This window comes from Leptosomus discolor, chromosome 7, assembly GCF_034619465.1.
Source record: "Leptosomus discolor isolate bLepDis1 chromosome 7, bLepDis1.hap2, whole genome shotgun sequence".
NCBI lineage: Eukaryota > Metazoa > Chordata > Aves > Leptosomiformes > Leptosomidae > Leptosomus > Leptosomus discolor.
The window spans coordinates 33,956,907-33,969,703 of record NC_141397.1 but is presented as its reverse complement, the minus strand read 5'-3'; the positions used below and the strand labels follow the sequence as shown (position 1 = coordinate 33,969,703).

At 41.6% G+C, this 12,797-nt stretch overlaps 1 protein-coding gene across 6 annotated transcripts in view; it reads left to right on the top strand.

The window, feature by feature from the left end:
- The window catches only part of EZH2 (enhancer of zeste 2 polycomb repressive complex 2 subunit), a 31,794-nt gene extending 19,851 nt beyond the window's left edge, over positions 1 to 11,943 (top strand). For 5 of the 6 annotated variants that reach the window (XM_086468443.1, XM_086468444.1, XM_086468441.1 and 2 more), the window contains 8 exons: positions 5,787 to 5,827; positions 6,974 to 7,099; positions 7,539 to 7,717; positions 9,160 to 9,255; positions 9,877 to 9,958; positions 10,791 to 10,871; positions 10,966 to 11,050; positions 11,809 to 11,943. In XM_086468443.1, coding sequence (XP_086324569.1) covers positions 5,787 to 5,827; positions 6,974 to 7,099; positions 7,539 to 7,717; positions 9,160 to 9,255; positions 9,877 to 9,958; positions 10,791 to 10,871; positions 10,966 to 11,050; positions 11,809 to 11,869 — 751 coding nt within the window. In that variant the 3' untranslated portion in view covers positions 11,870 to 11,943. The remainder of the gene's footprint in view (positions 1 to 5,786; positions 5,828 to 6,973; positions 7,100 to 7,538; positions 7,718 to 9,159; positions 9,256 to 9,876; positions 9,959 to 10,790; positions 10,872 to 10,965; positions 11,051 to 11,808) is intronic. The other variant, XM_086468445.1, reaches the window with a different exon arrangement.
- The last annotated feature ends 854 nt before the right edge of the window (positions 11,944 to 12,797 follow it).

Below are 12,797 nucleotides of genomic sequence, written 5' to 3'. Positions count from 1 at the left end.
GCAGCAATAAAACAAAATGGTGCCTTGGTTTCAGGCAAAAGTCTTACCGTATTGGCAAGTATAACCTTGCACTTCTCTTCCCCTCTGCCTTCTTTCTAACCTCTTTAACAGCCAGGTTCTTGTCAGCAGATTCTTGTAGGTGTGTTGCTGCAAGTAGTCAAACCAAGTTTAGAAATACTCTATGTAGCTTGTTATAACCTTCAAGATATTGTGGTATGCTTTTGTTTGCAGCAATAGATATTACATTGACAAGCATTATAATGGGATTCAGTAATGATTATATGGTGGTTTATATATGAAAACTCATGGTTTTCTTCTGGTGAAGTGTATTCCATTATGATTCAGGTGATCAGTAAAGCAAAAATGCTGTAGCAAAGTAGTAGGAGTGCCTTTTTTTTTTTCTTTGAGAGATTACTTGTAGCACCCCAGTTTCATTATCAACTAGAACTTCAACTAAAGAACCATGTTAACAAGTTACTACTTGAAGTGAAGCTGCAATGAACAACAAAATCAAGCTTTTTGCTGGAGCCACAAAGACCATCTGAAACAGTTTCTGTTGAAATTGTAAATTTGGTGGCTACTGTCTGTCAGTGAAATGCATTTTTCTTTGAGAATCCTGAGATTTGAAAAATGCATCTCTGCATTGATTATTTTTATTCCCAGGGTTAAGAACATAGGAGATACAAAGCTGAAAATTAGCAAGAACATTTCTTTCTGCAAGCAATAAGTGCGCTTTTTTCCATAAAGCTTCCTATTTTTCCCTTTAACTGTCCTTATTTTTCCCCAAGTTTGTTCTTCCAGTTCTTCTCCCATCAATTCTTCTTGCTTCTGTCTTAGCTTGTCTAAGTATATTTATTATTTCCAGGCTTAGTGAAATTCCTGATACTGACTCAAAGATACTGTTGATGTGGAGTAGAATGTTTGTGCTTTGCAGTATAGAGGCAGCTGATGTGAGCTAGGAAAAGATTCAGTGAGCATCTGGAAGAGATCCTGTTCTCAGTAAAAAGTATTGATTTAATGCTCTTGGCACAGTTTTCAAGTTTTGGGGCATTTGGTGGGCTTGGCTGTTTAAATCTGGAGTTACTAGCCATAGTGCAAGTTTGGAATATGCAGTTGGGAATTAGCTTGCTTTCAGATTCATGTGAATTGTTGTAAAAATGGTGCCACTGCATCTACATGAAAACAGCAGCTAAAAGGCTCAAATGGATTTTGAAGCTGAAATGGATTGTATGGTTACCAGTTTGACATTGTTTTTTGAGGAGTTTCAAGACTGTTTCCCCCCCCCCAATAAATAAAAGAACGTATGATTATGTGGGGCTTTTTGATGTTATTTTGTTCTTGTTAGTTGTCAATATGCTAGCAATTTAATTTGAAGTGCTTTTTAATCCTTTTAACTCTCATTTGAAGGAAGGAGATAATTTTTTTTTTTAAATTTGATTTCACAGAATAGGTGGCATTTGAGCTGCCTCCATTCTGCTATGTGCAGTGGCCTTTTGAAAAAGAAAAACCTTTGGCCCACCTGCAAGCCCACCTGCAAGCCCACCTGTAATCTGAGCGCTCTCTAAAGGTGTCGCATAACTAGCAATTGGGAAAACCATCTGGAAGTCTTTCTGTTTCTTACACTACTTTGAGTTGAGTTTACTCACTCCTAGAGTAGACCCAGACCTAGAGCCAGGAAGGCCCTTCTGTCCTATTTGCAATTTTCCACTGCAAGGGACTTGCATATGGAAAACCTGCAGACCAGTATGTGTGGTAGGCAGCCTTTGAGCAAAAGCAGCAGCAGAAGGCTACTCTTAGTGGCCTCTTGTAACGGATTTGATAACAGATTTTTCTTACAAGACTTCTCCTAGTTCCCGTGCGATCTTGGTGCCTGTGTAGGCATATTGAGCAAGTAGCTGGCAAGACTACACCCCCCTTGGATAGTGAAAGATATTGTCTCCCTCCTTCCACTGTCATTGTTGTTAGATAGCTGAACGAGGCTGATCAATGAGAGAAGACTTTGTATACAGTTGTCATTTTGAGAGCCAGGAAGTGTCAGAGCCTGTCCTATGTATGAGATTAACCTGGCAGTTTGTGAAAACTCTGCTTTGCTGGAGGAGTAAGTACTTTGTGTATAAGTCAACAGAAAAGTCTGAACCAAGAAAGAATTCAGAAAAATGTGAGCCTATGCTGGAGGGAGAGTACTTCATTACTATTCATTCTCTTACACATATGTTTTTCTTCCATTGGTGGGAACTGAATTGTATTTGCTTTAACTAATCAGCACTCCTTCCTCTGGATTGGGACAGATCTGTTACTGATTGCAGGGCCATGTAACACTGCTTCTTGATTATTTTTGTTTTCCTCCTCTTCCTCACCCCTCTATTTGGATGGGAGTTTACTCAGTAAACTTCATTTGAAAATATTTTCTTTTTTCCCACTTTCTCATTTTCCTCTTCCTGTCCCTTCCTTCCACCGGACTGCTGTTCACTGCGTGTTTGAATAGCTTACGTGGTTCTGCCTAGAGTCCAGGGTGCCTTTTGATGGAGATTTAAAGTCTCACTGTTATCAGGCAAAAGGTGCAGCTGAGCCATTGGCACAGATATTCTGATGTATCACCTGGTTGGAAGGCTGAGTCTTGGAGTCGTGGGGAGGCTGTGGGTCAGATATGATTTAGGAGACTGAAAAGAAGTCTTTGAGTGATGCCAGAAAATGAAACACTGTAAAGACTTAACTGCCTATATTGACATAATCGGCACGTGTTCTTAATTTTCAGTGCTATTTCTGGTAGCAGAGTATCCCTGTGCAGAGAAAGAAATGCTAGTGTAGCTTCTTCCAAAGAATGGATTTCCACTGCCTGGTTAGCCGATACCAGTGCCTCCTAAAAACACTGGCAAAATCCAGCAGGTTATTAGTGGAGAAGAACAGTATTTTTGACAGCTTCTGTCAAAATGGTTCTGGAAACACTTGTTTTCTAAGCTGGCTGTCCTGCACATGTCAGCAACCAGATGTACAAATCCACCTGCTTGCTTGGAAATCTGCCACAGAGTTTCCAATTTGCCTTTTTTTTTTTTTTTTGTAATGAAGCTTCGAGTCATGAATACTTTCTCAACTTTCTGTCTTTTCCTTGCCTTTGCTTCCTGGTGCATGGGACCAGATCTCGCCTTTTGTTTCTGGTTGAGGTAGTGGATTAGAGGGCAGATAGATCCACCTTTAGTATGGTACTCATTCAGGCTTCAGCTTTGTGTGCTAATCAGGGGAACTTGCAGTGCTTCCTGGCAGTTTTTGAAGGTTACAAGCCAATGAATGTACTATTTGATTGTGCTAATCAAACCTCCTGTCGAATTGGTCAGCGTTGGCAGCTTACTTCATGTTGCCTTCTGTCATTCCCTACAATTCAGGCTCACACTGGATGTCTCCAGCTCCTTTCTTGCTAGGCTGTCTTCCTCCTATGACACCAGTCTCCATTACAAGAGTGGTTAAGCTGATGCCTTTGCTGTTGTGACTGCCATATTTAAGTTTCTATCCATTTTGAGTTGTTAGTATTAATGCTTTGTTGATGGTGGCAATCTTTGTCATACCAAACCTTGTCCATAGAAACTATACTTTCCCATAGAAACCAAAAAGTCTCTCATGGCAACTAGTCAACAAGTGACATTTTACGTATTAGGATAGTGCTTACTTGAAAAATAAATAAAATAAAATTTTAAAAAAGTTTCATACTAATTGCTAATGAAATAGTGTTTTAAGAAGTCTATCCAGGGAAAGCTTTTAAGGGTTTGGTATGCCAGTAGGTCCTTATTATCTTGGGCTGAGAGACAAGCTTCTGTGAGAGGATTGTTCAAAAATACTGTATGTTTTACATTTGCCGAATACCAGCCAGACAAAAATGAAGTCTGATGTGCATTAGAGTGATTTAAGTCAAAACTACACTTCTTTCAATTACATGGGAACTGTCTTCTTACAAAGAGTCAGTGTCTCATAATTCATAAATACATGTTGGTAGGCTTTTTTCTGGAGTGAGTCACTCTTAATAGGAATGTCATCTATTTTATTACGGTGCTCTGCAGTGCTGATAGTCTTTGGGTTTGTTCCCTCCCCTCAGCCTCAATTACTTGGACAAGTCTGCCTCTGTGAGTTTCTAACTTGTATGGATCCCTTCAAATGCAAGCTACAAAGTTGGCTGTCGAGCACTTATTAAGTCTAACAGTAAAGCTTTGAAAGGCAATTGCACAGAGAATCCTGTTTACCTAAAGCTGTTGTGCGTGGTGTGGGGTCAGCACATCATTCGGTTAAAGCAGAAATGGGTATCACGCTCTTAGGGAAGAAGTAGCAGCTAAAAGTCCTATTTAATGAGTTACAGCAGGAGGTAGTTTTTCAGAGTGCAAACTTCAGTGTGTTGCATTCACTGGAAGGCAGAATAGCCTTCTCAGTGTTCTGTGTTGGGGATCTTTGAGCACATGTGTTCACGAGTATTTTGGACTGTCAAGTAAATCTACACAGAAAGTGAGGTTGCTCGGTGCAGCTAGCAGTGTATTATTTGGCCAGGGAATGAGGCTTCTCCCATTTTCTCTTAATGTTGCTATAGGACATACTGAGGAAGTCCAAGAAGTATAAACTTTGAAAATCCTTAATCTAAATTTTTTATGTTTCTTCACTGACATTCAAGTGCTAACTAAAATGCACAGAATTGAAGAAAAACTAAAAAGATTGATTTCCCCTCTAATTTTAAGCCTACTGAAATTTAAGTGTGGTTTTCCTTTTGGTACCTAAGGTTCAGAGAGGTGGTTTTGCTCAATTGTGTCTGACACAGCTGCTCATGGGTAGTAGACTATTCCTCCCCCAAGAGCTTGCAATCTGAAATGGATCCAAAAAGGGGCAATTGTAACTTGCAAGAACTTTAAAGTGTGGTGAGTTATGTTATGCTAATCAAAAGCATGTTATTCTTTAAAAAAAAAACAAAAACCCACAAACCAAAAAACAAAAAAACCCAACCAAACCACAAAACAAAACCAAACGAAAAACCAAACAAAAAACCAACACCACATAACAAAACCACTTCTTGCAAAGGAAAGTTAAGCTAACGGAGAAGGAGGACACTGAAGGAAAACTGTAAGGATGCCAGAGAAAGGCATACAGAGTTTGAAGCAGAAGGGAGAAGGCTTAGCACAGTACCACCACTCAGAGCAAACCAGGGAAAATCTGTCCAACCAGAAGAAATACTGAGGTCACATCAGTGTGGCTGTGCCAGACAGCTGTGATTTCCTGTTGTCACATACTGGGAGCTCAGCAGATGAAGGGTGGCACCTGGCTGCGATGGGTAGATGGGTAGGAGACTGCCCGCCTGGTGCTGGGGCTGAGGGCCCTGAAGCAAACCACTGGCAGACCTTCCCTCCCCTGTTTACCTGCGTCCCTCCATACCTGCTGTTCCGTATCCTTCCTGCTGCTGCTGCTTCTGCCTGCTAGAAGCGGGTCCAGCAGCCTCCTCTCTGTGGGTTTTCCTTCAAGGCCATCTGAATTTAAGATCTCTCTAGCCTGTGCTGGGTGGGGGCTGCTCATCTGTACCATCCTGGGACTAGAGGAATGGTGTGGGGAGGGGGAGGGAGCAGCCTGCAGAGCTCCAAGAGACTGGGACAGGGTGGTTCTGCTGCGGCCACTTCTGACTTGTGGGCAGTTAGCAGATATTCCTATTACCAGAAACTTTCCCATTGTAAGTCAAGTGTGGGTGCAAGATGCAGCTGCCTTTCCCAGCCCACTGCAGGAGGAGTTCCTGTCAACCTTCTTGTGTTTGTTTTGTGTTTTTGCAGGTTGTGGGCTGCTCATTGCAGAAAGATACAGCTGAAAAAGGGTTAGCATCTTTCCATTCAATTTATGTCCTGAACTTTTTAAGATCCTACTGTTGCTTTCTTGGATTTGTTGTTTTGGGGTTTTTTTTGTTGTGTTTTTTTTTTTTTTTAATGTTAGGCCGTTATAGACGTTCCATGGGGAGCTAGAGATTATAGGGGGAATAAAAAAAAAAAGAAAAGGAAGCTGTCATTACAGATACCATAGGGAAAAAAGGTGCTGTTTAGTTTACATAACTGGAAGAGCTCTGTATCATTCAATAAAAAGGGAAGGAGGCTGGATTTACAATCTTTTCAGTATGGCCTCACTGAAGTACAGATGAAAATGGTATTAACAATAGGAGCTGCAGTAAAAAGCGGCGTTTCTTTTTTTCTTTTTTTTTTTAAACCAGCTTATTTTAGAAATAGTTATCTGAAAATTTGTTGAGTGGTTGGGACTTCTAGCAACATAAATAATTGATCAGTTTGTGTGTCTCTCCTTTTTGGTGGCTGATTGCTAACTTGAGCATTTTTACAAATATATGCAAACCCAACACAAGCTCAGGAGTATTAAAAGCAAATATAATGTGTATAGCCCCAAATTCTCTATAGGTAAAGCTCTAGACTTGTCCCAGATAGTCCCTCCCTGCCTGTAAGGTGTTAGTGTTGTCTGTATTGGAAAATTGACTTGGGAAAGCACAGTGGTATAATGACCAGATATTATTTTGGCAGTGTATCTGTTTGCAAGTTGACTGTTGCTCCAGAGTAAAAATTACTTTTGGTATTTGAGCAAATTTATTTTGCTGAATAATATCAGTGTTGCTTTAGAACATGTTCATGCAGGAAATTATACCATTGTAGTTTCGTTTTTCAGTTTTCCACAGTAAACAGTTTTCAGCTCTGAATACTCGAAGCAGCTGAGTAATGGGAAGGATGAAGTGCACTAGGAAGCGGGCAACTACCGGTGACAACACCTAACTAACAGTTCAGTTCTGGTTTGGTGTCTTTTGGGGTTTTAACCCCACTCATCATAGCTTTGGGTGGTTTTGTTTGTTTTGGGGGTTTTCTTAGTTAAATGACTAAAGGGGAATTTCTACTTTAACAAGTGAAGGGAACTTTATGTTGTTTGTTTGCACCTTTCAACTTTACAAAATGTTGCTATTTTTATTCAGATGGGTCATCGAATCATGTTTACAACTATCAGCCATGTGATCATCCACGCCAACCTTGCGATAGCTCGTGCCCATGTGTAATTGCCCAAAACTTCTGTGAGAAGTTTTGTCAGTGCAGCTCTGAATGTAAGTAAAACACTTAAAAGCTATCTCTATATTTCTTTTGTTGTCCCAACATCTGCCTCTGTACTAACAGTCTGTCCGTGCTGCAGGCAGTGTTTGCAGGAGCAGCAACTTGATGATCTTTAAGGTCTTTTCCAACCAAAATGATTCTATGATTCTATGAAATGGTGTGAGAAGGGAGCACGTGTTCAGTTTAATTTGGCCCTCTTAATTAGCCATTGAATGAAGTCAGAAAAAGTCTTCAGACTTAAAATTGAGGAAGACTGAAGTCAATTCAGGGAAGGAAAGAATTTATAGTACTTCTGAATGTCCTATTCAGATATCAACGGCTATGGGTTGGGTTTTTTTAATATTCTGATGGGCTATAGTCTGCACTGTTTTAATTTTACGGTGTGCTTTTTTCATGCTTGCCCTTTTTGTTTTCCATCTGTTCCTTTTGCAGGCCAAAACAGGTTTCCTGGATGTCGTTGTAAAGCACAGTGCAACACTAAGCAGTGCCCGTGTTACCTAGCTGTACGCGAATGCGATCCTGACCTCTGTTTAACATGTGGAGCTGCTGACCACTGGGACAGCAAAAATGTTTCTTGCAAGAACTGCAGCATTCAGAGAGGATCCAAAAAAGTATGTGTATCGTACAAGTGCATACCTGCTGCCTTGGTTGTGAGGTGGTTTCATATTTTCATGCCAGAGAATGGAATTTCTTTGTCTTCAAGGCTGTCAAACAGGAAAAGCAAAACAAAAACAAAAAGGGAGGCAGCTGTCACTTACGTTTGCTTGCTGATGTGCTGCTGTTAAGCGCACATTTTGTCATGTACCAATTAGTGTTTTCTGTGTAATGCTGCAGTAGAATATCTCCTTTTCCCCATTCAGGCTTCGTTTGTCATTTGCAAACAGGCTGCTGTTTTAAAGTGATAGCTCGTCAGTCTTTCCCTAGAGCAGCCTAAGGAAGTTTGACTTAGGCAGAGATACCGGCTATTTGTTTCTTCAGCTGTCGATTCTAACGCACAGACTTAGAGAAGATATCTCGAAAGCCCATTCAGCTCTGTTAAATCAACCAACCAACCAAGGTTTATTTCTGCTCCAGAACATCTTCTCACCAGCTAGTTCAGTTGAACACTGAGCTAATCAGTAGTTGGCTCCTGTCTGCACACCTTTCTAGAGCCTGTAGTGTTGTACATGTTTTCATGTAACACCCTGCCCTGGTTTCGGCTGGGAGAGAGTTAACTTTCTTCCTAGTAGCTGGTGCATCGCTGTGTTTTGGATTTCGTGTGAGAACACTGCTGATGACACACCGATGTTTTAGTTGTTGCTAAGTAGCGCTTATCCCAAGTTAAGCACTTTTCAGTTTCCCCTGCTCTGCCAGCAAGGAGGGGCACAAGACACTGGGAGGGAGTGTGGCCGGGACAGCTGACCCGACTGGCCAAAGGGATATTCCGTACCATAGGACATCATGCCTAGTATAGAAACTGGGGGAGCTGGCCAAGGGGGCTGATCACTGCTTGGGCATCGGTCAGAGGGTGTGAGCAATTGGATTGTGCATCACTTGTCCTTTTCTTGGGTTTCATTTCTCTCTCTTTTTGTTATCTTCCTTTTCATTACTACTACTACTACTATTATATTTTACGACATTTTAGTTATGAAACTGTTCTTACCAGTTCTGATAAACAGATAACTGTTTTTCTCTTACTAAACCCCCTGAGTTTTAATTTATTTTTTTCCCCAAAATTCTCCTCCCCATCCCACTGGGACTGGGAGTGAGCAAGTGGCTGCATGGTGCTTAGTTGCTGCCTGGGGTTAAACCATGACATGCCCTTACTTCAAGGTTAAACTTAAAATTTATATTAGTTTTCAAGTGTTTCGAGTGTTTTTTTCTTTCACATACAACTTCTGATCTACAAGCTGTAGTTTTAGTGAGCATTTGATAATCGGAAGAATCTGTGTTTGTCTTCTCTTCTGGAGTCCCAGCATACATTGCATGAAGTGATACAATTAAAAACAAAAGAAAAACCCCAAACCAAATCCAAGCCAGGCATGTCTCAACTTTTTTTTTTTCTCTCCTACAGCACTTGCTATTGGCACCTTCAGATGTGGCAGGCTGGGGGATTTTCATCAAGGATCCTGTACAGAAGAATGAATTCATCTCTGAATACTGTGGTGAGGTAAGGGTGGGGAACACTGGTCATGTAGGAGCGTAACCCGGTGCAGTGGCAGGTGGCCAGGGCCCAAGGGATCGTCTCTAACTTGGTATCGTGTGTAGAGGGAGGGGCAGGAGTGACCGAGCACACAGCTAGTGCTGCCAGGGCTCCAAACCCAGGAGCAAGACAGTTGGAATGTCACAAAAAAATTTGACACAGGTTCTTGTGAGAACGAGAGGCTGAAATGTTATTTTTATCTTGGATGCAATTTCCCTTCAGACGTGCCTGGAATTTTGTGCAGAATCATTCAGTCTAGTAAGAAAATTCAGTAGCTGCTTTCGCTCAATTACATTCTGTAGTAATAAACCCCTGAATATATGGGGTATGCGGTCTGGATTTTGAGATGAGAAGCAATTCTTGCTTTCTTTCTGCTCTGAAAGAACTTATTTAGGCCAAGAGCAAGCCACGGTGGTTCAATAAGTGCAGAATGCTTGCTGAAAACAGTACTTCATGTTTGGGAATATTTTTGATTCCAGAGAATACAAACCCCACCTTTCTTTCAGAATGCCTGGGGTTTTTGACCTGAAGCTGCTATGCTTACAAAAGGGAAGAGGTGCTCTCTTTTACAAGTACTATTTCTTTCAGATTATTTCTCAGGACGAGGCAGACAGAAGAGGAAAAGTATACGACAAATACATGTGCAGCTTTCTGTTTAACTTGAATAACGGTATGTACGGACGAGTCACCATCCTTGCGGCAGAAATAAAACATGTAATGCTCACAGTGTTGTTCAGCCCTGTTCTTTTGCAGGCAGGTGACACTGAGAAAGTTTCTTCTGCACACTGTTTCCTAACAACGTGTGGATTTCCCGTATTGATAGCTAGTGCTTCCCCCCCCCCACCCCCAAATGCTAATCAACTAGATAGTAGTGATGGAGCCTATTACACAAGATGATTTGAGTAGAAGTAGAATTTCATGGAGTAAAATTACGTGCAAGCATTAAGTAAAGTAGCCTAAAGAATCTAAAAGGCTTGCTAGTATTGTCTGAGGTAATTTTACTGTGATTTAAATTAGCAGTGAGTTATGATGGTAATTTTGTGTTGGTGGTGGGGGGGGGGGGAGGAAAGCCACACACAGATATGTGGCATGTGGCTACTGCCACCTGAAAAGCACAGTCTGTGCTGTGTCAGGCGTGAAATCCTAGAAACTATTTGAATGGAGGAAAAAAAGCTGCTCTATGTCAACGTTGACTTAGGATGTTTATGGAGCTTGTCCTTGTGGAGTAAAGGTAAAGAAGCTTCAAATGAGAAACTAAGGTAGTGCCACTGTGGCAGGAGAGAAATGGAAAGCATGGTGCAGGGAGCAGGAATATTTTGAGTCCTGCAGAACAATAAAGCTATCCTAGGATGATGTGCCAGCTTTTCCATGTGGGAATCTGAGGAGTTGTCTCTTCAGCTCTAAAGCCCAACTCCACCAGGTATTAAACACAAAAATTTGTTTGTAGGTGACCTCTGCCTCATTTGCGGGTTTTGGTTTGTTGTTGTTTTTTCCCCCCCTAGATTTTGTGGTTGATGCAACACGCAAGGGCAACAAAATCAGATTTGCAAACCATTCAGTAAATCCCAACTGCTATGCAAAAGGTGAGTTTTACATTGACTTGCTGTTAGCGGTGTATGAAACATTGTGGATGCATCAGTACTTGTGGTAACGTAAGTTTACATTTCTTTTAAACAGTTATGATGGTTAATGGCGATCACAGAATAGGAATATTTGCTAAAAGAGCCATTCAGACTGGTGAAGAACTGTTCTTTGACTACAGGTTGGTAGATGCATCTTGTAATTTCTTCCTGTTGCAGGCTGGATTAGCTTTCATTGTTTCTGCCCAGCTCCTAAGCAGTTGCTGTGCCTCCTTACGGCCGTGAGCAGCAGGCCCCTTGCTATTTTTTTCTTAAAGCGACATACCACAGTAAGGCTGACTTGAGCAAAGGAGCTGCTTAAGGGCCTCGCGAGCTCGGCACAGCAGCTTGTCTAGAGAAACACTTAGCGGCAGCCAGGGCCAGACTTGCAGAGCTTTTCCAGGCAGACCTGCGACTGCGCTTTGCCTGGGAGGGATCCCTGGGAGAGGCTTGTCTCTCCTGTCAGTCTGACAGAGGCAAGGAGGAGTGGTGTGTTAGAAGAGAAGTGCTTGCGAAGGCTGTGTTCATACTTTCCTCTAAAATCATCTCACTTGAAGAAAATGAAGGTGTCCAGTGACAATGCTGTTTGTAAGCCAACTTCAAGAAATGCAGTGGCTTTCCAATGGCTAAAATGAACTTCAGCTTTGTGAGGTTCAAGGTGGAAAAATTATGGAATTTTTTAGTGTTTTGTTTCCTTTTGGTCAAACTCCTCTCAAAGCAGTTTTTTGAGCAGTCAGCACTGTTCTGCAGCTGCAGAGTCACACAAGGAATAAGGGCCCCGGCTGGTGAGGACAACCCCTAAGTATGGGGCTGTGGTGTTGTGCTGTTGTGGCAGAACAATGAAGCTGAACTGTTCAGTGTTGCTGGGTTTTATTTTTGGTTTTATTTTTTTTAATTTCAGATATAGCCAAGCTGATGCCCTTAAGTATGTGGGCATTGAAAGAGAAATGGAAATCCCTTGACACCAGCTACCTCTTCTTTTAAACAAACAGCTGCCTTATCTTCAGGAATTTCTAGTACTGTGGGCAATTTTAGAAAAATAAAAACGATGCAATTTGAAATTCTGTATTTGCAAAGTACTGTAACAGTAATTTATAGTAACAAATTTTAAAAAACAAACCCAACTTTTTATTGCCTTCTCACCAGCTGCAAAGTGTTTTGTACCTATGAACTTTTGCAATAATGTGGTGTGGTACATTTTTCAACCTTGAATAAAGGATACTTGAACTTCTTCATTTTTTACTGGACCTGAGTTGGAATTTTGTGTCAGCCAGTTGGGGAAGCCTTGGGGATGCTTACTTCCAACTTCTGAGCACAGGCAACTCCATGCTTTTGCAGTTAGAACCCCTGCAGGTAACCTCCTGTCACAATACCAACTGCAGGCGGGTTTTTTTAAAAGTATTTCTCTATTTTTGCCAAGTCTCATCAGTCCTTAGTCCTACCAAGGGCCATTAGATGTACTTAATGGGAGGGGGAAAGGGCCTTGGCCCACCCCCCCAAAACCCCCCCTCTAGAATAGCTGATTTTGAGGACAAACTCTACTCTCAGTACAAAGTTTGTTTTTCTCTGCCTATCAGCTTAACGGGAGCCTGGCTGCCCAAGCAGGTGCTGACTCTTTGCTCTGTTCAGGCTGTGTATGGAAGTTCCATTCTTTTCACCAACAAGAACAGAAAATATAAATTACCAAAATGGGCATATTTGCATCATGGGCTGAGGGAACTGAACCAGCACCACAGTGGTATTGGCTGCTTCTCTGCCACAGCACTGCTCCCAGCCAGCTCCAAAAACCTTTACGCTAAACTTTCTGCAAGAAGGGTTTACAAAAACAAAACACACACAAAAAAAGCCAGCACAGAAAGCAGCACAAGCTTTAGTCCTCTAAATTTCATA